This window comes from Triturus cristatus, chromosome 2_2, assembly GCF_964204655.1.
Source record: "Triturus cristatus chromosome 2_2, aTriCri1.1, whole genome shotgun sequence".
NCBI lineage: Eukaryota > Metazoa > Chordata > Amphibia > Caudata > Salamandridae > Triturus > Triturus cristatus.
This window is the reverse complement of record NC_140582.1, coordinates 1,223,581,714-1,223,605,423: the sequence shown is the minus strand read 5'-3', so window position 1 is coordinate 1,223,605,423 and position 23,710 is coordinate 1,223,581,714. Positions and strand designations below refer to the sequence as shown.

General features: G+C 45.4%; 1 protein-coding gene across 2 annotated transcripts in view; it reads left to right on the top strand.

Moving 5' to 3' along the window:
- LOC146863446 (all-trans-retinol 13,14-reductase-like) overlaps positions 1 to 23,710 on the top strand; it is a 121,524-nt gene that overhangs the window by 87,555 nt on the left and 10,259 nt on the right. For both annotated transcript variants that reach the window (XM_085642880.1, XM_085642881.1), the window contains one exon: positions 2,868 to 3,027. In XM_085642880.1, coding sequence (XP_085499006.1) covers positions 2,868 to 3,027 — 160 coding nt within the window. The remainder of the gene's footprint in view (positions 1 to 2,867; positions 3,028 to 23,710) is intronic.

Sequence of the window (23,710 nt, the reverse complement as noted above, 5' to 3'; positions counted from 1 at the left end):
ATGTTAAGCCTATTGAAGGTCCAAAACAAGTTGCAGGTATATTACAATCTGTTATGAAAAAACACATTTGCTTTCCTGTATTAATTGGCTTAAGAGAACAATAACACATACACAATTTCTTGTCATAGAATATTTAATTATAGCTATAATGTAGGTACTTTTAGTCAGTATTCAAGCAGGAGAAGTTTTAAATAGTGGCCTACAAAATATTCTAGTCAGAATACCATCTGCTATAATAGAACGAAGGTAAGTATGGATAACCACTATGTATTGATTTGTTATTTCTAACAATACATATATGTATCTTGACAATATATGTAAAATTAGAGATGCCCCAAGTACGCAGCTGACTCCGCCTATCGGTGTCGGTGCCTGCGACAGCTTGCGTCCTCTGTCATGTATCCAAAAAAGGTCCAAATCCCCGCGGGGGAAAAAAGGAACACGGCAGCGTAGCCTTAACGTAGACAAGTGTAGACAAAGGTTATGGGATAGCCGAAACACGTTGTTCCTGGTTACAAGGATAAACTGATGTGCGCTAGCTGGTGTGCTGCGTTCCTTTTTCCATACAAGGATTTGGACCTTTATTGGATAAATGATAAATATATATAAATAGAACAGGATGAGATTTTGGAAATGAAGTCATGGATACCAAGACAGTGAATGATGGGCAATGGGAGAGGGTGATATGGACACTGGAGAAGGCTCCATGGGCACTGAACAGGGAGACATTTATTGGAAAGGAATACATGGACACTGAGCCTGGGAGACCACTACGATAGGAATCAACTAGCACGGAGAGTCACTGGGACAGTGTTTCACATATTATAACTAAGGCTCCCTGTTTTCCGTTTTTATGGATTTTTACAGATATCTACAGACAGAAAACACTGTTTTCTGGCTGCATTTATTGTTTACGGTGGATAAATACAGAAAATGGTGCTTCTTTAAGTGAACCTCCATGCTGTCTCTCATGAATTATAGCCAACAGCTCGACAGCATGGGAAATGAAAATATAGGATGACATTTCCTTACATAATGGCATATGTCAAAATACATTTGTGGTATAATGCTAATATTTACCAGTGGATGTATTTTTATGTAATATTTGGCAGCTTAAATCGAAAAAACACAACAAACATCAAAGTATAAGTGCGCGTCGATCAGTTGAATAAATGTGGAAATGTACAGTTTTACAACTTCGTTTTTATGCAAAACACTAAATAAATATGGATAACTACATATAAAATTGCCAAAATATAAATATGAATAAATACAGACAGAAATGTTAATATAAATACCATAAAACCGGGAGCCCTAATTATGACACAGCAATTTCAACATTAAGACGGTGAGACACCAACACCTGGACAGTAGAACATGAACAATTTACAATGAAGCTAGCTAGAGGATGAGAAGCATAGACCTATATGTAAAGATATGGATAAAGGCACAAGACAATATTGACACAAGCAAAGTTACACACTGAGAATTACAATCGAGAATTAGTTAGTAAATCTGCCCTTTAGAAATTGACACCACTACGGAGCACATATATTCACACGCGTACACACAAACAGAAGTTCACACAACCAGCAAATACACACTTAGAAATACAAACACACAGAAAATGTACAGAGCAATGAAGACACACACTATCTGATTACAACACCCACAAGTACACTACAACTAAACAAATGCACAGGAACACACACAAAGCGGAGCTGAACAGCGACACAGGTTTCAGGTTATTGTGGTGGACAACCTGCACCTTCTAGTATCAGTCAGTTGTAATTGGAGGTGTGCACTCCCTGTCCACAATAAAAGTACACTAATGATCATATAATCACACTGGCCCACTCACTTTTAAAAAGAATAATGCAGCTCTTCACATGGCACTTCTATAGATTCTAAGCGCTATAAATGATAGGTTTTACCACTCCTAGTTTAAAGGTGCACGGGCTTTCATTCCATTGAATGGCCCTTGAAATTCGCTCAAAATAGTGTCATGCCAGAGATTTGGATCAATGCATGGTAACCGAAAGAACAGTATACGAAAGTAGAGTATGCCCACGAAAGTGGGAGAGGGTCTGGGTAAAATGGAACCTGTATAGGGGAAGCCCATGTATTGCCCCTAGAGATACTGCTCCAGACTCAATATTGAGAGAGAACACTTTGTGATTCAAGCTATTGGTAATAAAGGTGCTATTACATCCACCTGTTTATGTTAAGGAGAGTGACACTGATTGTTGAATACCAGACTAATACCCACCAACTGTAATGTAATGTAATACTTGTAATGTGATGACTGATTTGTTGTTAATAAACAGAATATTTAAAAAAAGAAAAAAAACAGTGTCATGCCATGTGCATTACTAAATATACCTCTTAGTTTTGTGTAACTTCAAAGGGATCCATCCCAGACCACCCCATTATTCTTCAATTTAGAAAACGATTGAAGACTCACTTTTTTAAATAATATTACATTATGACACTGTAAATAGTTCGATTTTTGTCTCAGGACCAAACCCCTGCTGCATAGATTTGCTGTCTGATTGTATTTTGTGCCTTCGGATAAAGTGCTCCCTGCCTTTCACTCGGGTTTAGCATATACAAATACCACATACATCCAGCTAGCACTGGTAGTGCAAAGGGTGCAAAAGGCCATGCTCAGGTCAGCAGATGTTAGCCCTGGCTGCTCCTAAATGAACGCTCATGGTGACAGTATGACACTGGAGAAGGTGCTTGGAGTGTGGTGTTGTGTCCACAACAGAATCCTTCTGTCCAGACTGCAGACAGAGCATCCACTGGCATGAAGGTCCATGGGTCTATGTGCCTGTTCCATTCCTGACTCTTCTTTTTCTGCATAGGTGGAGTATATGGATGCTGCTACCCCACTCACCAACCAGTATTACCTGGCGGCCCCTAGTGGTGACATTTATGGGACGGAGCACAACTTAAAGCGTTTCCAACTGGAGGTAATGGCCTCCATCCGCGCAGAGACTCCAGTCAAGGGGCTCTACCTGTCAGGTGAGGCGGAGAGGGAGACACAATGGTTTGCCCGCTGTGTGTGTCCTATGCTCATAAATTTGTTTGGAATTGATCATTAGACCCTCCCACCCCTCTTTATCTCTTCCTGCCTGAGCCCCCACTCTGATATTTTCCTTCCCCTCTCATTCTTCTAGCAGTCCCCTTGAGATGGCCTTTGTATCTCTCCATCATCCGCTTTTCTTGTTTTCTTCACCACATATATCTTCATCACTCCTGCAATGCTCTTTCAGCTCCTTCCTGGCACACCTTGGTATTCAGTACAATAAAGTAAATGTATAGGGGCCTTGTTGATAAACCTCGGATAAGTGACAACAGTCAATAATATAAGAGTTCATGTATCCAGCCCATGCTGAAGCCTGGGCTGTTTCATTCACTATCTCTTTGGTGGGCAATATCAACACAGAGGGGGGCATGTCGGTTCTCGATAAGAGTTTTCCGCCTTTATCTGGTGCGATTGATGCCGATGCATTGGCAATATGACTGACCTGGCGGCACTCATTAAGAACGGTTCTGGTGACCTAAGACATCCTTCGGCTCCCTGGTCCAATGAGGAGCTAAAGATTATGCGCCAACCATGCCAAAAGCTTGAAAGATCTTAGGGTACATTTATCTATCAGTAGACGAAGAACTTTATAAAAGGGAACTTCCCATTAAGCACCGGTGAATAGAGAAAGCCCAAGCGAAGTTTACAACCTTGACAAGGTTTTTAAAATTATGAAGAAATGTTCTAATCCTAGTGCCCTAGCTCAGCCCTTGAGGCCTCCCCGAAATTATGCATGCAGCGTTCAGGCTTTTTTGACAGTAAAATCATGGGCATTGTGGAAGCTCTTAATCCTGCTTGTGCTGATACCTGCATTGATGCTAGCAGATTAAGAGACCAGTGTCTGATAACTCCAACGTTATGCCTGCGCTCATTGGCGAGGTTTATTACCATCACAATGGAGTATTCTGTGGAAGCTCTTAAAGCATGTAAATCGGGCTCCCCTGGTGACCCTCGTGCCCCTCACATACTAGCTACAAATGCTGAGGACAGCAACCCTATCTTGAGTTCTCTTTTAAAGGACTCCTTCCATTAGTCCATTATCCCCAGCGGGTAGAAGAAGACCAAGTTGATCCACTGCAAAAAAAAAACCTTTGGTAGACAAATCTATTCTAGACAACTATAGGCCTATTTCTTTGTTGCCAGCTTTCTTGAAGATTCCCGAGAAACTAATCAATGCCTAATTCGCTAGCCACTTCGTCTCAAATCAGTTGCTGCATCCATCACAATCGGGCTTTTGCCCCGGACACAGCATTGAATCTACTCTGGCAGGGGTTTGGATGCTATCAAACTGGCTGTGGACAATGGGAAGCAAGTTGCCCTATTGGTATTAGATCCATCTGCACGTTCAATACGGTTTCCCATCCTATCCTGTTACAACGCTTGTGAAACTTTGGGATAGGTGGAGCCACTGTGGCCTGGTTGAGTTTCTTTCAGTTGAGCAGATGCCAATTAGTTTAAATACCATCATTGTTTTCTGACACAAAACCGTTAAAATGTTGTGTTCATTTGGGCTCTGCATTGAGTCTAACATTGCTTAATGTTTTTGTGTCTTCGTTGGCAGTCCTGGTGGAATCTTTTGGAGTGCAGATTGTCTCATCCGCTGAAAGGCCACATGCAGACATTTATTTTCCCCATAGAATATGGGAAAATAAGTTTCTCACCTGTAAGTGGCAGGGTCTCCTTTTTTAGGTCGAGCATTCAAGACCTTTTCCATATACTTTAGTATATACTTTAGTATATACTTAGATGTGAATGTACTTTGTGGGTTCTGGAGATCAGCCCTAGGACCTGTCTGCTTCCGCTTAGGGAATTTCTTTCTGTTCAACTGCCTCTATTTAAGTAGAGGCAGTAAAGGTCAGTAAACTAGTAATACCAGAATTACTTTCTGCTGAGGGACTTTCTTTTTTTTATTTTACTGGCAACTGCCTCTATTTAACTTACTTGATAGAAAATGACCAGCAGAAGTCAGTAAAATACCAGAATCACTTTAGCATTCTCTAGATTCCAGTCCATAGAAATTGTCTTCCACGAGCACCCGTAGACAATAATATTTTTTTCAAATCTTGTATTTTCAGTGATATGACCACTGAAGGCCTGCTTTTATATTCAAAACAGAGCTTTGGACTACACCATTTCCCACTGAAAGGCAATATTTCTTTCCATGTGTTCCCATACCTGGCGTGTCACACAGTTTGGTGCTTACTTTCTCTCCATGTTCAAGAACAGTGGATGTTTCAGCGCCCAGGCTAATGTGCTGCATAGCTACATATCTATAAGTTCCCAAAGGCGAGACCGAATGCATTGCAAATGCTTGTTTACCTTCCCATGGCAGATTGTTTGCAGATTGTCTCCTCTCTTGGTTTGTGCTTTGATTTATGTTTGCTGGTCTTTGTTTCCAGCATGTGATCATTCACTGTGTATTTGATGAGTGTCTGTGCATGGAGTGTTGTCCAAGTGCTCGATGGAATTTCAGCATGCAGTGTCGCTGCAGCTGGGTTTCTAATTACATTGTGTAGCAAGCATTAAGTCTCAGGCTGTTGGGCAGTCCCTCCTCCTGAAACTCATTTTCTATTATACCATTTTAACATTTTCTTTCTATGGTATCATTCTATTCTATTAATGACCCAAAGGCAATAATTATATTTGTAATTATTCATTTCCTATAGCACCTTTTGACAGCTAGATTCCCCATAAACATTCAAAGGAATCAGTTTCCCAACAAAAGACCAGGCTACCATCTCTACCAGTCCCGGCCATTAGCTCAATCCTGCCTCCACACCTAATCACAGTTTTCTTTCAGTGCAATTCAGCCGCTGCTCCAGAATCTGCTTCACATCAATTGCTTTGATTCCAGTTTCAGGCTTCTATTTTCCTATATATTATATACAACTCACTAATTTCCAACACGAAAGACATGTTGGTGTGTAGAATCTTGATTTTTCCTTCATGATAATTAGGAAAATATTCTTTTCAATGTCAGGACTGGAGGCAGGGATTATTCATCGTTCGGACCTTACTCGTCACCATTATGGCCATTCCATTGATGGGTTTAAAATGTTTTTTAACGTAGACTCCCTTGACCAATCATCTGCTTGTATCTAGCTAAAAATGCTTCTGCCACGATAATGCTTCTGGCAAATGAGCTACAAAATGGTACCACGTCAGAATGAAAGGAGATGGCGTAAGCGTTATGACCCGGAGGCTCTGAGGAGGTACAAAGTGATGTTGGGCATCTATAAAAGCGCAACTGTGGCCACTAAAGGAACATTCTGTGAGACATGGATCACTGAGGCCATGAGATCCACAAAAGGAGAACTTAAAGGTGATTAATGAGTTAAGCTGGACTAAAGAACAGGCCTTGGTGATAGATCCGGAGGACTGTAATAGGATGCAGGACGTTTTTATGAATAAAATGAAGGATATCCTGTACCAAGTAAGGAACACGCCGCTATGTCCTTGCCTATTGATAATGGCTGATGTGTCTTGTCTATCAGGGTGAGAAGTTATCGGTAATCCCACTTTTGGATGCCGAGGCCCTGGCCTTGTCCCTGGAAGCTGTTAAATCAGGCTCACCGGAAGACCCTTGCCCCCCCAAAGTGTATGAAATGGCCTTTTTTGTTGTGGGGGCTGAGTTTTTGTCACTCCTGAATGCCTCATTTGCAGCGGGTAAAGTGCCTTTGAGTTTAAGAAGGCCATGGTTAGCCCACTGTTGAAGTAGGCTGGGGCAGATCCCAAAAACCATAAGAACTATCACCTAGTATCCCTGTTACATCTTCCTGCAAAAGTTCTGGAGCTGTATATAAATAAAATCCTTACAGAAATTAAGGGTGGGCCATCAACTGCTCCATGTTCTCTAATCAGGCTTTCGGGCTCATTATAGTACTGAGTTGTTGATCCTCTCTGTACTGGATAAGCTTAGACTGGTGGCTGACCAGTCTTGTTATTTTGTTGGACCATACGGCAGCATTTGCTACGGTGGACCGGCAAGTGCTTATGAACCGGTTAAGGGCGTGCAGGAATATAGAGTCCGCACTTTTGTGGATTTCCTCATTTTTGATTGACCGGTTGTAGGAAACCGGGGTCTCCAGTCCCTATGGCAGTAACGTGACACGAGCGGCTGGGCACCCAAAGGCCTGTGTGTAAAGCAACCATACAACACGCACCTCTCATGGAACGGGGGACACACACAATAAGGGACGCCACACTGTAAAGGTTTATGCAAATAATTCAAGTTTATCCAAGTATCTCAAGATAAATGCAGTTCATGAGATGTAAATGTAATTCATGAGATATAAATGCAATTCATGAGATATAAATGCAATTCATGAGATATAAATGCAATTCATGAGATATAAATGCAATTCATGGGATATAAATGCAATTCCTGAGATATAAATGCAAGCTTCACTTATACTAGCAGTGGATTCGCCCGCACCATATTCACCAGCATGTTTCTTGAAGGCTCTAGGCCACCCTCGTGGATCTTACTTCTCAGGGAAGGGTTTGGGGACCGCAGCGCCACTCCTGGGGCGTGCAGGGACCCAGGGCAGACCTCGTGGGCCCACCGCTACTTCGGTTACCTGTAGCGCCTCAGTGGCGATTCCCACGCTTTACGCGCTAAGCGGTGAATACCTCAGAACAGAGCCTTTTTCCACAGAGCGCTACTCGTGATCAACTGGCAATGAATACTTCAGAACGGGGCATCTAGACCAGAGCGCTGCTCGTAGTTGATACCAAGGAATACTTCGGAACGGAGCATTCTACACAGAGCGCTGCTCGTAATCAATAGCCATGCATTCTTCAGAACGGAGCATTTCAAACAGAGCGCTACTCGTAATCATTGGCAAGGAATACTTCAGAACGGAGCATTTCAAACAGAGCGCTACTCGTAATCATTGGCAAGGAATACTTCAGAACGGAGCATTTCAAACAGAGCGCTACTCGTAATCATTAGCAAGGAATACTTCAGAACGGAGCATTTCAAACAGAGCGCTACTCGTAATCATTGGCAAGGAATACTTCAGAACGGAGCATTTCAAACAGAGCGCTACTCGTAATCATTGGCAAGGAATACTTCAGAACGGAGCATTTCAAACAGAGCGCTACTCGTAATCATTGGCAAGGAATACTTCAGAACGGAACATTTCACACAGAGCGCTACTCGTAATCATTGGCAGGGAATACTTCAGAACGGAGCATTTCAAACAGAGCGCTACTCGTAATCATTGGCAAGGAATACTTCAGAACGGAGCATTTCAAACAGAGCCCTACTCGTAATCATTGGCAAGGAATACTTCAGAACGGAACATTTCACACAGAGCGCTACTCGTAATCATTGGCAGGGAATACTTCAGAACGGAGCATTTCAAACAGAGCGCTACTCGTAATCATTAGCAAGGAATACTTCAGAACGGAGCATTTCAAACAGAGCGCTACTCGTAATCATTGGCAAGGAATACTTCAGAACGGAGCATTTCAAACAGAGCGCTACTCGTAATCATTGGCAAGGAATACTTCAGAACGGAACATTTCACACAGAGCGCTACTCGTAATCATTAGCAAGGAATACTTCAGAACGGAGCATTTCAAACAGAGCGCTACTCGTAATCATTGGCAAGGAATACTTCAGAACGGAACATTGCAAACAGAGCGCTACTCATAATCATTAGCAAGGAATACTTCAGAACGGAGCATTTCAAACAGAGCGCTACTCGTAATCATTGGCAAGGAATACTTCAGAACGGAACATTTCACACAGAGCGCTACTCGTAATCATTAGCAAGGAATACTTCAGAACGGAGCATTTCAAACAGAGCGCTACTCGTAATCATTGGCAAGGAATACTTCAGAACGGAGCATTTCACACAGAGCGCTGCGAGTCTTACGGAGCGAGTCTCTCGTACTCCGGTGCAGTTTGTAGGGCACCACGCTCCTTGCCAGTCAATGGGGAACAAGGGGTCAGCTCCCTCGGCGGGGTCTCTCAGTCGTGGTGACAAGAGGACTCCCACGGAGAGGGAACCTGGGCTCAGGATGCGGTGTGGCTCCCAGCCTGTAGGGGGTGCACCGGGGTCAGTCCCAAGCCTCTGGGCTTACCTTGCTCGAGTCCGCAGGTGATCCTGTTGCGACAGATGGCCGGCCACAGCCTCACGCACCTTCACCACAGCTGCGACGGCAGCGACGGGGCCCCGGGCCTCTCCTCAGACCTCACGACGATAGGGGGCACTCCTCCGACCTCCGGGCCGCAGCGGTGAGCGCGTTTCAGCCTCCACACCACGGGGGGGGGGGGGCTCAAATTAAGCAGTGGAGCTCCGCGCTCAACGGAGCACGCTGCCGGGGATCCCAGGCCAGGTCAGGGAGCGCAGGGGGTAACAGAGCTAAGACCTGGTTGATCCTCAGCGATTCCACAATCAGCTTGTCATGTAGTTTCAATGTTCAGTCTGGACACGCAGTCTCAGCATTCAGTTCCTGCAATCAGTTTCTCTAGGAAGTCTTGATGGCGCAGATGTATCTGGCGCCCTTAAGGGGTTCTATTAGAGGGGGGTAGGGAGTGAGTTGGTGACTAGGTCCTTCCTAGTCAGGCTGGGCAGAGGTGTCCTGGGTCCTCCTACTGCTGGGCAAGATCAGTGGGTTTCACAGGGTCCCTCATTCACTTAAGAGGCAGCACCTAAATCCTGTCACTCTCAGAGGCATAAGTCCCTGGCTAGGCCCTACCGCCTACACTCCTGCGTGGATTCTCCGGCTTTGCTTTACCCCACTGGCCAACTAACTACAAAATGTTCCCTCCCTCACTTAAGTAGCCCTAGGTCAGGTGACCTCTAGCCAAGGCGGCAAAAGTAAAACCACACCTCCCTTCTAGAAGGTTCCAGCACATTCCAGGAGCTTCCCCATTCTACCTATGGGACAAAAAAGGCGGGCTGGTGTCGCAACATTGTTGTGGGGTTCCAGCCAGCTCCTGGCAGCTAGGGTGCTACTGATAAAGACCACTCTGCAGTAGCAGGGGTCTGTGGCAGCCATCTTGGGAGAAGTAAAAACGAAAAAAAAACTCAGGGAAAAGGGCCAAGTCCAACACCGGTCACAGAGGGTGCAGATGGGTGGTCATGTTTCTAGATAAGGGACACGTTCTTCTGGGGGTCCATCAGGGATCTGCGCTGTCCCCACTGTTGTTCAATATCTAGCTATATTCTCTGATTGCAGCTTTGGCACAGTTGGATTGCCAACTGGTTAACTCTGCTGATGACACCCCACTGATATTACGGATTGAGAATTCCATGCAGGCACAGTTGAACATGCAGAATATTCTTAGGTTCATTGTGAATTGGATGACCGCTAATTGTCTGAAAGTGAATCCAGACAAGACCGAGGCCCTGGCCATCACCACTGAGGGAAATCCTTGGATGGACAGTTCCCCAGGAGTTAGGTACTGTTACAGAATCCGTGCCACCTGTGAAAAGCCTCAGTATCAAGCTGGATGGTATGCTTTCGATGGCTAGGAAGGTGGCAACAGTGGTAGGCAGCTGCACTGTCTCCTTAGGCATCTCTGGAAATTGGTTCCTGTTCTTTCTTTTACAACTATGCGAACAGTGGTGGCTATATTGATTATGTCACGGTAGGACTATGGCAATGCCTTGTACATCGGCCTCCCAATAACCTGCTGTGTAAGCTTCAAGTACTTATAAATGATCCTGCAAGATTATGCTTCATGCTACCAAGAGGGGTGCATGCTACGCCATTGCTTCAACAATTGCACTGGCTGCCAGTCAAACAGAGGGCCAGATTTAAGGGACAGTACATTGCACACAAGACGTTGTATGGCACGGTATCAGCCTATATTAAGGACCGGCTGAGGCCCTGTGTACCTGGATGCCGCCTCTGCTCCTCTGAAGCGATCTTGCTGACGTGCCCACGCTTAAATAAAACCACCTGAGTGGTCGGGCTTTTCCTGTTCTGATACCACAGATCGGAAATGGATTACCAGTTTGAGGAGGGAAACCGCTCTCCTCCCATTTCGGAAGAGACTGAAAACTTTTGTATTTGAACCACCGTTTGGAAGAGATTGACTTTCTCATTTCAACAATATCTGTTGTAATATGGTATCATAATCCTTAGATACGTGCCAAGAGACCTGTGGTATTTGTGCGCTATTTAAGTGTTATTAACATAACATATAAACACACGCTTGCTGCATCGCTCTTCTCATCCAACTTGGTAGAGCGAAAGAAGATGCGGTGGGAAAACGATTCTTTGACTCAACCAACAGCTGTTGACTAGCTGAGGACCACAGTTCTTGTACAGATGGACACAGCATGCAATTGACAACATATGTTGATCTTCCAAACTAAGATATATTGCGGTGTTGGTATGAGGATTGGCCCTCCTTAAGACATCAATTATCACACCTTCTCGAGACATTTCCATTTAAGTCAAGAACTTGAAAGATTGAAATCATGAATAACAAATTCAGCTGACAACTAATTAAAAGACAAATTCTTATTTGGTTTTACTCCATACACAATTTTGAAAAATGGTAAAATCACACAAACAGGTATATTTTTCTTTCGGCAGGTTCTTCCTCGGTGGGTCCTAAACAAATCAGTGGACTCAAGATAGCCTGGCTGAGGAGGGTTGTGAACCCAAAACTGGTCCTAGGATGCTTGGTTCCGGTCCAGGGAAGACATGGCTTGGCAGTTCGGGCTGGACTGTTCCCATGAGGCACAGGGTCAAGACTGATTTGCATATGGCCATGTCTGAACTGGGGTGGTGTAGTGGGCAAAAGAACGATGGATTTAACCCAGATCTCTTGACTGGGGGAGAATGTCTGCATTGTCAGCATTCCGTCCATCATTTGTTTGTTGTAACGCTTTTCGCCCTAAGTGGGATGGGTATTCCCAGACGTGGGACCCGTGCTCACAACGCCACTGGAGTCAAGCTATCCTGGCTGATGACGGCTGATAGCCAGAAACCGGTCCTAGGATGCTTCATTCCGGTCCAGGGAAGACATGGCTTGGCAGATCGGGCTGGACTGTTCCCATGAGGCACAGGGTCAAGACTGATTTGCATATGGCCATGTCTGAACTGGGGTGGTGTAGTGGGCAAAAGAACGATGGATTTAACCCAGATCTCTTGACTGGGGGAGAATGTCTGCATTGTCAGCATTCCGTCCATCATTTGTTTGTTGTAACGCTTTTCGCCCTAAGTGGGATGGGTATTCCCAGACGTGGGATCCGTGCTCACTACGCCACTGGAGTCAAGCTATCCTGGCTGATGACGGCTGATAGCCAGAAACCGGTCCTAGGATGCTTGATTCCGGTCCAGGGAAGACATGGCTTGGCAGTTTGGGCTGGACTGTTCCCATGAGGCACAGGGTCAAGACTGATTTGCATATGGCCATGTCTGAACTGGGGTGGTGTAGTGGGCAAAAGAACGATGGATTTAACCCAGATCTCTTGACTGGGGGAGAATGTCTGCATTGTTAGCATTCCGTCCATCATTTGTTTGTTGTAACGCTTTTCGCCCTAAGTGGGATGGGTATTCCCAGACGTGGGACCCGTGCTCACTACGCCACTGGAGTCAAGCTATCCTGGCTGATGACGGTTGATAGCCAGAAACCGGTCCTAGGATGCTTGATTCCGGTCCAGGGAAGACATGGCTTGGCAGTTCGGGCTGGACTGTTCCCATGAGGCACAGGGTCAAGACTGATTTGCATATGGCCATGTCTGAACTGGGGTGGTGTAGTGGGCAAAAGAACGATGGATTTAACCCAGATCTCTTGACTGGGGGAGAATGTCTGCATTGTCAGCATTCCGTCCATCATTTGTTTGTTGTAACGCTTTTCGCCCTAAGTGGGATGGGTATTCCCAGACGTGGGACCCGTGCTCACTACGCCACTGGAGTCAAGCTATCCTGGCTGATGACGGCTGATAGCCAGAAACCGGTCCTAGGATGCTTGATTCCGGTCCAGGGAAGACATGGCTTGGCAGTTAGGGCTGGACTGTTCCCATGAGGCACAGGGTCAAGACTGATTTGCATATGGCCATGTCTGAACTGGGGTGGTGTAGTGGGCAAAAGAACGATGGATTTAACCCAGATCTCTTGACTGGGGGAGAATGTCTGCATTGTCAGCATTCCGTCCATCATTTGTTTGTTGTAACGCTTTTCGCCCTAAGTGGGATGGGTATTCCCAGACGTGGGACCCGTGCTCACTACGCCACTGGAGTCAAGCTATCCTGGCTGATGACGGCTGATAGCCAGAAACCGGTCCTAGGATGCTTGATTCCGGTCCAGGGAAGACATGGCTTGGCAGTTCGGGCTGGACTGTTCCCATGAGGCACAGGGTCAAGACTGATTTGCATATGGCCATGTCTGAACTGGGGTGGTGTAGTGGGCAAAAGAACGATGGATTTAACCCAGATCTCTTGACTGGGGGAGAATGTCTGCATTGTCAGCATTCCGTCCATCATTTGTTTGTTGTAACGCTTTTCGCCCTAAGTGGGATGGGTATTCCCAGACGTGGGACCCGTGCTCACTACGCCACTGGAGTCAAGCTATCCTGGCTGATGACGGCTGATAGCCAGAAACCGGTCCTAGGATGCTTGATTCCGGTCCAGGGAAGACATGGCTTGGCAGTTCGGGCTGGACTGTTCCCATGAGGCACAGGGTCAAGACTGATTTGCATATGGCCATGTCTGAACTGGGGTGGTGTAGTGGGCAAAAGAACGATGGATTTAACCCAGATCTCTTGACTGGGGGAGAATGTCTGCATTGTCAGCATTCCGTCCATCATTTGTTTGTTGTAACGCTTTTCGCCCTAAGTGGGATGGGTATTCCCAGACGTGGGACCCGTGCTCACTACGCCACTGGAGTCAAGCTATCCTGGCTGATGACGGCTGATAGCCAGAAACCAGTCCTAGGATGCTTGATTCCGGTCCAGGGAAGACATGGCTTGGCAGTTCGGGCTGGACTGTTCCCATGAAGCACAGGGTCAAGACTGATTTGCATATTGCCATGTCTGAACTGGGGTGGTGTAGTGGGCAAAAGAACGATGGATTTAACCCAGATCTCTTGACTGGGGGAGAATGTCTGCATTGTCAGCATTCCGTCCATCATTTGTTTGTTGTAACGCAACAAAGAACTGAAGGCCCCTCTTCTGAAGCATAAAGTTTTCCCAGGTGCAGATAAGGAGTTCCCTAAAACTTCCGTAAATTTATCCTTTCACACCAACAAGTCCACAATCGTGTACGGTGAACCTGAACCTGCCACAATGAAAATGTTTACCCCACAAATCTTCATGCCACATATCGGTTTTGACCTTGACTGTCTGAGGGAGACTGACATCACTACAGTTGGAATGTTCCTTGATACCCAGTACACACTCCTTGTCCTTATAGTTTGACTCCGACTCAGAACCTTCTGAGCCAGAATCTGAGTCTGACTCCTGCACCCTAGCTAGACTTTCACCTGCTTTACCTTTACTAAACAATTTAGCAAAATGCTCTCTGATTCCACATTCTTTATACTTGCTTGCTCGCTGGACATTTTTTGCTATATGCCCAGTGGTCTTCACTCCCACAGCTATAATATCTTCTCACCTTTACTTATTCGTGGTTTTCTTCGAATCACCCTGAAGTTTGGGTTTATCACTTTTGGTTTTCTGTTTAACCGCACAAACCACCTCCTTAGACTCCTCCTTAGAAGTTGCCCCAGCTGCTTTTGCACACTTGTTTGAAATTGTGGCTTTTTTTTTTTTAAGTTTGAGTTTATTGAAGAAATAAAGAAGGGAGGGAGAAGGGAGGGGAACGGGGTATAATCATCTTGATAAGCATATACAAAAAATAAGCAGTTCAATAGAAACTCTCATTAAAAGCAAATATAACAAGCATGAAGCTTACATGAACGGAACCTACGTATAGGAATGAAAAATACCATTGTTGGACCTGGCCCTTTTTGTGGGGTCATCCCTAAACTTTTTGCCTTCCTCCTGTATTTTTCCTGACCTGTTGTTGGCTGATTTATGACTCTGGGCACCTTACCACTGCTGATCAGTGCTAAGGTGCATATGCTCTCCCTATGGTAAAATGTATACATTGATTGGTGTCCATGATTGGTTCATTTGGTTTACTGTCAGCCCCTAGTAGAGTGCACCAGGAGTGCCAGGGCTTGTAAATACAAATGCCGCTAGTGGGCTTGCAGCACTGGTTGTGCCACCCACAGAAGCGGCCTAGTAAAATGTGTCTAGGATCTGCCACTGCAGAACCTGCGCGCGGTCTGGTACCGTCGCGCTGACTGCGCAAGTGCACCCACTTGCCAGTCCCTAAACCTTCCCTTAACTACATATTAGTCACCCCTCTGGTAGGCCCAAGGGCAGGGTGCATTGTAGGCATAAGGTAGGACATGCCCTGATGTGTGTGGCATGTCTTAATAGTGAATTACAGCCATTTTCGTTTTTCACTATTGAAGGCTACCTGCTCTCCATAGGCCAGAATGGGCTGCTGGAGTCACTACACGCTGTGACCCCAGTGGACTCATAGAGCATGGTAGAAAGTCATGTTTAGTATGCCTGAACTCAGAATAATAAAATACTTCTTTTAGTAAAGTTTATTTTAATATCCTGCGTTTGTAAATACTACTTTTAGAAAGTTAGTATTTACTGATCTGGCCATTCAGTCCGCCTCTGCGCTGTGTGTGTGTGTGTGTTCTGCCTAGCAACAGTAAGGAGCAGGGCTGGGGAATTCCAGGAGATAGGCTGGCTGCCAGGTGGTGGGTAGAGAGATTACACCAGGATGGGTGGGAGGAGTACACCTTGACTCTTGAATAGACCTGTGCCCTGCCAGCACAAAGCCGGCGCCGCCCCCTGTGGAGCGGCTGATGTCTCTGCCCTGCTGCTGAAAGGAAAGCGCAGAGTCACCACAACAAAGTGCTCCAGAACTGAACTGAGCCAGGCCCAGGCCCCCTGGCGCTAAAGAACAAAAGAATTGTGCTATAAAAGTAGGAGCCTGGCTCCTAAGAAAAAGACTTTAATTCAACTTGTGCTGTTACAAACAATCTCCAAGGGCTTGCGTGTGAACTTGCCCCCTGACCTGCGCCCCAGGAACAGTGGGCGCTACCACCCTGAAAGAAGAGGAGAAGTGCCGTGGGTAATTCCGCAAGCTGACCCCTGGGAACCTGTGCATCCCCGGACCTCACTGAGCAACGCGACTTCTGCTGCTGGCGTGGCTGCAAACAAAGTAAAGGCCTGACAGCCCGAGCACCGTGAACAGCTGCCCCCTCGAGCCGTAGCTCGCAAAGTAAGGAGGAGAGTCCTGCGTCTGAGCACCGAGCCCCTGTGACCCCGCCGGGTTGTGGAGGCTTTTGTGAGGACCTGAAACGTGCCCTGGTTCGCCGTACCTGGACGAAGCTGACAGCGCGCTGCGCTGGGAAATCACCCCGAGGCTGCCCACCTGCCTCTGACCCCCCTTCGTGGCAACCTGCATCCTGCCCGAGCGCCCCACGGAGCTCCGCCGTCCCCTGGACACTTGGGACGCCAGCGCGACGTGGGACACCCCTGGATTGGACCGCGAGGCCGCCACGAACCTTCCCCGTGAAGCTGCAAAGGTACGGCGCTGATCGCGGTGAAAGTACGATCCCTACTTTCCTTTAAACATATTGCCTTCAAGTGTACGGTGTCTGAGCCGTACTTGCCATTGAACCCCCCCCCTGGGTTCGAACCGTACTGCTTCTAAAGTACTCTGGGTTTGAGCCGTACCTGCCTTTGCCAGTTCGAACCGTACGTCCAGCTGAGTCAATTGCGCCTTGTGAATATACTGCCTTGCCTGGGTTCGAACCGTACGTCCAGCTGAGTCAATTGCGCTTTGTAAACGTACTGCCTTGCCTTGGTTCGAACCGTACGGGCCTTGGAACCAGCAGAGTCCGAACCGTACCTACGATTGAGCCGAACATCATTGAAAAGCATTGCCGGTGCTCACGCGAGAAGAGTGAGACTCGGCAAGCGTACTCCGGCTCACGCGAGAAGCGTGAGAAACGGCACGGTCCTTTCAAAACCTTGCCCAGAGCACCCCAAAGGCGCTACGAAGTGCCCCGAAGACCTAAAGAACTTATTTTAAACAGAACTGTGCCATTTTGAAACCTGTGGACTGCCCTTAAAGCATTTTGAGAGTAACTGGATTATTTTACCAAGAGAACTGTATTTATGCAACCTGCCTGAAAGAAAACCTTTTATATAAAGAATCCTATTTTTGATAAATACAGCCTTGTGTCTTTGTGTGGTGGGGAGGTGATTATTGTGTGGGACAACTTGAACGCTTAACCTATATGCCCTCTGGAAATCTAGCCTGACTGCTCGCGCCACGTTACCTAGAGGGTGAGCAGGGGTTATTTTTAAAGAGGTGATCCTTTGCCCTGACTTAGAGGAAAGGGTCCCTGCTTGTCGCAAGTGCATACCTGCGCCAACCAGAGACCCCGGATTCTAACAACCATATAATATAGTAGAATGTAATATCATAGCAAAAAGGCATTAAAGAAACAAGAAAATCATGGTGGCTTATGCACCTCAACTGTGTCAGGGTCTGGAGAGGCGTGTGTTGGAGCAAAGGAGGAGAGATAGGATACCAAAGGGAGCCAAATCAGGTCGCGTTTAGCTGCTAGGGAAACGGGAGATACGTAATTAGTATCTAGGCGATGATGGAAGCAAACTGCATTCCACCAAGAGTGGTAGGAGACATTTGCAGCCTGTTTCCAATTAGAAGTAATGGTATGGAAAGCCACAGCAACTAGAAGGTCAATTAATAGATAATGGGAAGGAGATTGCGGGAGTCTCGGTGATAGGGAACCTAGAAAAACTTGCGAAGGGGAAAAGGGAATTTGAAGTTGGAATATCTTTTGTATTTGCGTCCAAACTAGATGCCAGAACTTGGAGATAGGAGGGCATTCAAACAACATGTGTTTGAGATCTGCAACGGGACAGGAACAGGACCAACAAATAGGGGACGTGTCAGGTGAAAAACGGGATAAAACATGTGGAGTACATAAAGTTCTATTATAAATGAAATATAAGGTTTGGGTAGTATTAGCAGCTCTAGAGGCTTTATGAAGCTTAGCCCATATTTTTTCCCAAAAAGGTATTGGCCAATCCTGAGAAAGATCTAATTCCCATGCATTCTCGATTTTAGATTTTAGTCTGTCAGTGGAGTACCGGAAAGAGTTATAAATAGCAGAGGCTGAGGGAGACGTCTCCAATAATAAAGAAGTAGCTTTACGGTCCAAAGGAATATCGGTAGATGGCGCCAAGGAGCAAAGATATAAGATCAGGACTGGGATAAGGGCATGGTATTGCGATCGAGCAGAAGAGGGCAGTGAGAAAGAGGATTGAAGTTCCTGGAATGAGAGAGGAGTATCTTGGGAAATTAATTGAGAGATCCAACACAATCCTCGAGAATGCCATGTCTTCCAAAATAAGGTGCGATTACGAATTTTGAAAAGCGAGTTGTGCCATATCGGTTGTTCGTGAATGGAAAGGAGGGAGGGATAAGATGATATTATGTAAGGGAGAAGGAGAGTACGGGAATGAGAAATAACAGGCGTACGAAAGCGAACTAAAGAAGACGTGAAGGATAAGAATTCGCGAAAGGTAAAGGGGGACAGAAAGGAAGATTCTATACTTAACCAGACGGGTGGATAGTGCGGAATATCAGAAGAGAACCAGCAGGTCGATTGTTTCAAAGAGAAAGCTCGATGATATTCTCTGAAATCCGGAAAGCGCACACCAGACTGGGCCTTATCCTTGAGCAATGAAGCCAAAGCTATCCGAGACCGCTTGCCATTCCATAAGAATTTCAGCAACAAGGAATCAATCCGTTTAAAGAAGGAAACTGGAATGTGTCCTGGAAGCATGGAAATGGTATAAAGAAGAAGAGGGGATAACATCATTTTTATAGAGTTGAGCCGACCCCACCAGGACAGAAAGAGCGGGTTCCAACGTTAAATAGCCGTGTCCATTTTCTTGAAGACATAGTCAAAATTAAATTTGAGCGTATCAGACGAGAGGAGCGAACCAAACACCCAGATATTTGATCTTAGATGTTTGCCATGAGAAACCCGTTTGGGAAAAAAGATGCTTTTGACAAATAGGGTCTAAAGGTAGAATCTCGCACTTATCAGCATTTAGGCGATAACCAGAGACCGCGGAGAAGGAAGACACCTGCTGGAGAAAAGAGGGAATAGAGGAAACAGGATCAAAGCAGTAAAAAAGAATATCGTCAGCATAGACCGAGAGTTTAACCTGACGCGAACCAAATTTAAAACCAGAAATACTGTTATCCAAACGAATTTTGGTAAGAAAGGGTTCCAAGGCTAAAACAAAAAGTTGGGGGGATAGAGGACAGCCTTGTCGCACTCCCCTGTGTAACGAGAAATAATCCGAGGTCATCCCATTGACAAAAATGGAAGCCTGGGGATTAGAATAGAGTAAAGAAATAATAGAGATGAATTTGGAAGAAAAACCGATCCAGCGCAAGGCCTGAAACATAAAATCCCATCCAATCCTGTCAAAGGCTTTCTCCGCGTCTAAAGAAATAGCTGCGAAGGGAAGCGACAGAGAGGAATCCTTGCTAAGTATATTAAGAAAAACACGGGAATTGTCATATGAGAGACGGCCCTTGACAAAGCCTGATTGTTCAGGGCCAATGAGATCGGGTAAAAGGGGATCCATGCGCAATGCCAAAATTTTAGCCAGAATTTTATAATCCGTATTGACCAGGGAAATTGGGCTGTAATTTTTGCATAACGAGTGGTCCTTATCTTCTTTGGGAATTAAACAGATTAAAGCCTGTTGGAAGGAGCCTCTGGAAGAACCCGCTGCAAGGAAGGATTGGAATAATAGTAACAGTTTAGGGAGAAGTAGAGAGGCGAAGTGGCTGTAAAATTCAATAGTGAAACCATCAGGGCCTGGAGACTTACCGTGCCGCAATTTAGAAACAGCATTGGAGATTTCAGAAAGCGAAATGTCCCGCTCTAGGGCAGTAAAATCAATGTGAGAAGCCGGGGGGGAAGGAAGCAAATGAAAATATGAAAGAAGATCCGTAGTCTCCGGGATGTGTTCGGGGGTATAAAGATTGTCATAGAATTTAACAAACTCAGAAAGAATGTCTTTATCTTTAAAACATGAGTTCCCAGTGGAAGTCTTAATGGACTCAACCTTTGTACGCTCCTTTCTTATCTTTAAATAATTGGCCAAAAGTTTCCCCATTTTGTTCTTACCCCCATAATACCTGGAATTACATTTTAGCAAAAGGTTAGAGGCAGCATCAGTTGTAAACGTATTGAAGGAAATTTTCACATCAATAAGCTTTTTAAGAGAAATCTCAGATTTAGAAGCATGATAATCAAGCTCTAAAGACTTAATATTAGCTAAAATGTGTTCGGACTTGGCTTCTCGAAGTTTCTTTCGTCGGGCTACAAAATTAATAATAAAACCCCTAGAGGCATCTTTAAAAGAATCCCAAACAGTAACAAAAGAGGAATCAGGGGTATGATTGAGAAGGAAAAATTCAGTGGCAAAGGCAGTAAATTCAGAACAAAAAGTAGGTTCCAAAAGCAAAGCATTGTTGAAACGCCATCTGCCAGAGTGAGGGGAAAAAGGAAGTAGGTAAGGTCCACATGAATCGGAGCATGGTCCGAGATTAGGATGGAACCAATGTCAGAGCGTATAGCGTGCTGGGATAGGGGTTTACTAAGGAAGATATGATCAATGTGGGATTGTGATTGATGTGGAGGGGAGTAAAAACTGTATTCTCTAAGATCAGGATTACACAATCTCCAGATATCCACCAAGGCATTATTTTGAAAGGTGTTAACAAATTGAGAGTGCATCCTAGAGGGGATAAATTTAACATTGGAATGACGATCGAGGAAGGGATCAACAACTTGGTTACAATCTCCCCCGAGAAGTATGTAATCCCCAGAAAGGGAGGACAGTTTAGTTGAAATAGAGGGCCAAAATAATCTGTCAATCCCAGTTGGGGCATACACATTAAAAAGAGTGATAGGAATATTATCTATAAGCAGTGTAACAATAACCCATCGACCATCAACATCACTTTCGTGAGAAATTGAGGAAACATTTAACTTTTTATGTAATAAAATCACAACACCATTTTTCTTGGAAACTGTGGGGGAGCAAAAAACATGACCCACCCAACAACACTTGAGTTTCAGAGCCTCCGTTTCAGAGAGATGAGTCTCCTGAAGGAGGGCAACATCAGACTTAAGTCTCGCTAAATGTGATAAAACCCTTTGCCTTTTAATGGGGTTGTTTAAACCCTTAACGTTCCACGATGTAACACGGAATGGAACAGCAAAGAAAAACAGCTAACAGCAACATGCTTATTATTGCAGAAAAAATAACTTGAGAAAACTGAGAGAATTGTAACGAATTGATAAAGGAAAGAGGGCAGAAGGAGAGAAAGCAAAGAGGAAGAAAAGGAAAGGAAAAGAAGGAAGGAACCACTATGAATATAATACTGAATCCAAGGAAAGGAAGGAGCAAGAAGGGGAGATGGGAGGAGAAAGAAAGTGAAAAGAGAGAGGAAGGAGCAAATGGTAAGAGATCAAGTGTAGAAAAAAGGACAGAAACAAAAACCAACAAGAAGACAGTACACATTCGAAACGAACGACTGAAAAACATACTTACGGAACGAAAAACTCAAGAACGAGGATGGGGTGATGGCGCCGGGAGACAGCGACGACAACATTCAGAGCAGACATCAAACCTCCAATACCATGGATCTAAAAACGCAGCATATAGAAAGCAGCATGGCACATCAGGGTAGGAGGGAGGAAGGAGATGTCTGTAGAAACAAGAGAAATATACAATTGAAGGGAAAGATGTGTCACAGGGAAACAGGAAAAAAAAAAAAACTACAATTGAACTACAGAGGGGACACATGAGAGTGAAACGGCTGTCGGAAGAAGAGACAGTAGGGGATTCACAACATCAGCGATAATGGAGAGACAACAGGATCATAACAGTTCCAAGAAGAAGTAGCAGATCTTGTCAACCAGGTCTGGATACATCCATAACATCTGGGCCTTGCCGTTGGACAAACGCCTGCAAGGCTGCGGGGTCTTCATATGTGGTTGTTCTGTCTTTATATGTGACCTTGAAGAGACAAGGGTGTAGTAGTCCATATCTAGCATTCAGGGCCCGTAGTTGAGGTCGCATGTCCAAGAACTTCTTCCTTCGATCTGCAGTGGCCTTGGAGACATCTTGTGAAAGATAGAGGCGGTGACCTTCCCACATAATTTGCTTCTTGAGCTTGGCAGCTGAAAGGACCTGTAGGAGGTCAGTGAATTGCAGGAATAACATATTGACACCTCTAGGCTTCCTAGCGACCTTCGGTCCAAGGCGATGAGCCCTTTGGATGTTAACGGAAGTTCAGGCCGGAGCATCTAAGATCTTGGCAAGAAAGGATTGGAAGAAGACGGTGGGGTGTGACCCCTCTGTAAGTTATGGAAGACCATATAGGCGCAGGTTGTTTCTACGATTCCTATTTTCCAAATCCTCCGTCTGACGTTTAAGTAGAAGAATCTCCGCCTCCATTGACGGAATATGGGAACAAGAGGATTGCAAAGAGTCTGTGGAAGTTTCCAAAGTTTGAACACGTGACTCCAGAGACGGCCATTTTTCCTGCATAGCCTGCATGTTCTTTGTGGTAGCTTCCATAAAGGGTTTGAACGCACGAAGTTCTTCCAAAATGAGATCCATGGAAGCGGATGAGGAGTTACTCCCTGGGGATGGTGGATCCTTCTTCAGGCGCTTAGAGGAAGCTAGAGAGGACGGCATCTTTCCTTTGTTGCGCGCTTTTGGGATGGCGCCTCGTATTAAATCTGATTTTGATGCCGTGGCGTCTGCCATGTCCTGAGGAGGAGAATCCGAATCCGAGTCCACAGGCAATTGAGAAGAAGTAGCCAGCTTTAAATTCCGGAGTTTTCCCATGAAGAGTCTAAGAGTCAATTGAACGAAAGCAATAGGTCAATGATGAAAATACAGGAAACCTGAATCCAAGGAAGACAGGCAAACGCGAAAGACAGGCTGAAGTCACCACAAGACGAAGCAAAGCTGAGTCGAAGCAAAAGCAAGCATGATCATGCAGAAGTAGAGGAAACACAGTTGTGGCCCTGTAAGACATTTCCCCTCCCAAGGTGTCCTTCTAACAAAACATTGTACAGGAAGAAATGCTTGAAGTCATAAAAAATCGAAGTGAAGATCCATAAGTTCATCCAATTGTGTAAATATGAATGAGAAAACACTCCGCAAAATGGTGTTTACACCTTGCAAAATCGACGTTTTGCTGTCCTGGGGAGCGGCAAATGAAGTTTCTTGAAGGTGCGTGATATTTCAGCGGAGTATTCCTCTGGCTAGCTACATATCAAGTAGCCTGTGAGCGCAAACTCGTCGCGCCGGTTCGGGGAGCTTCACTCCGACGCCGCCATACTCATTGGGCGTTAGCCACGCCCCCCCAATAGCTGGAAAATTAACAATGCAGAAAGGAGCATTTGAAAAAGAACCACATTCTCAGTTTAAAAGAAGAATTAGTCTCTGATGCACTGAGGCGTTTGGGCAGTAGATGG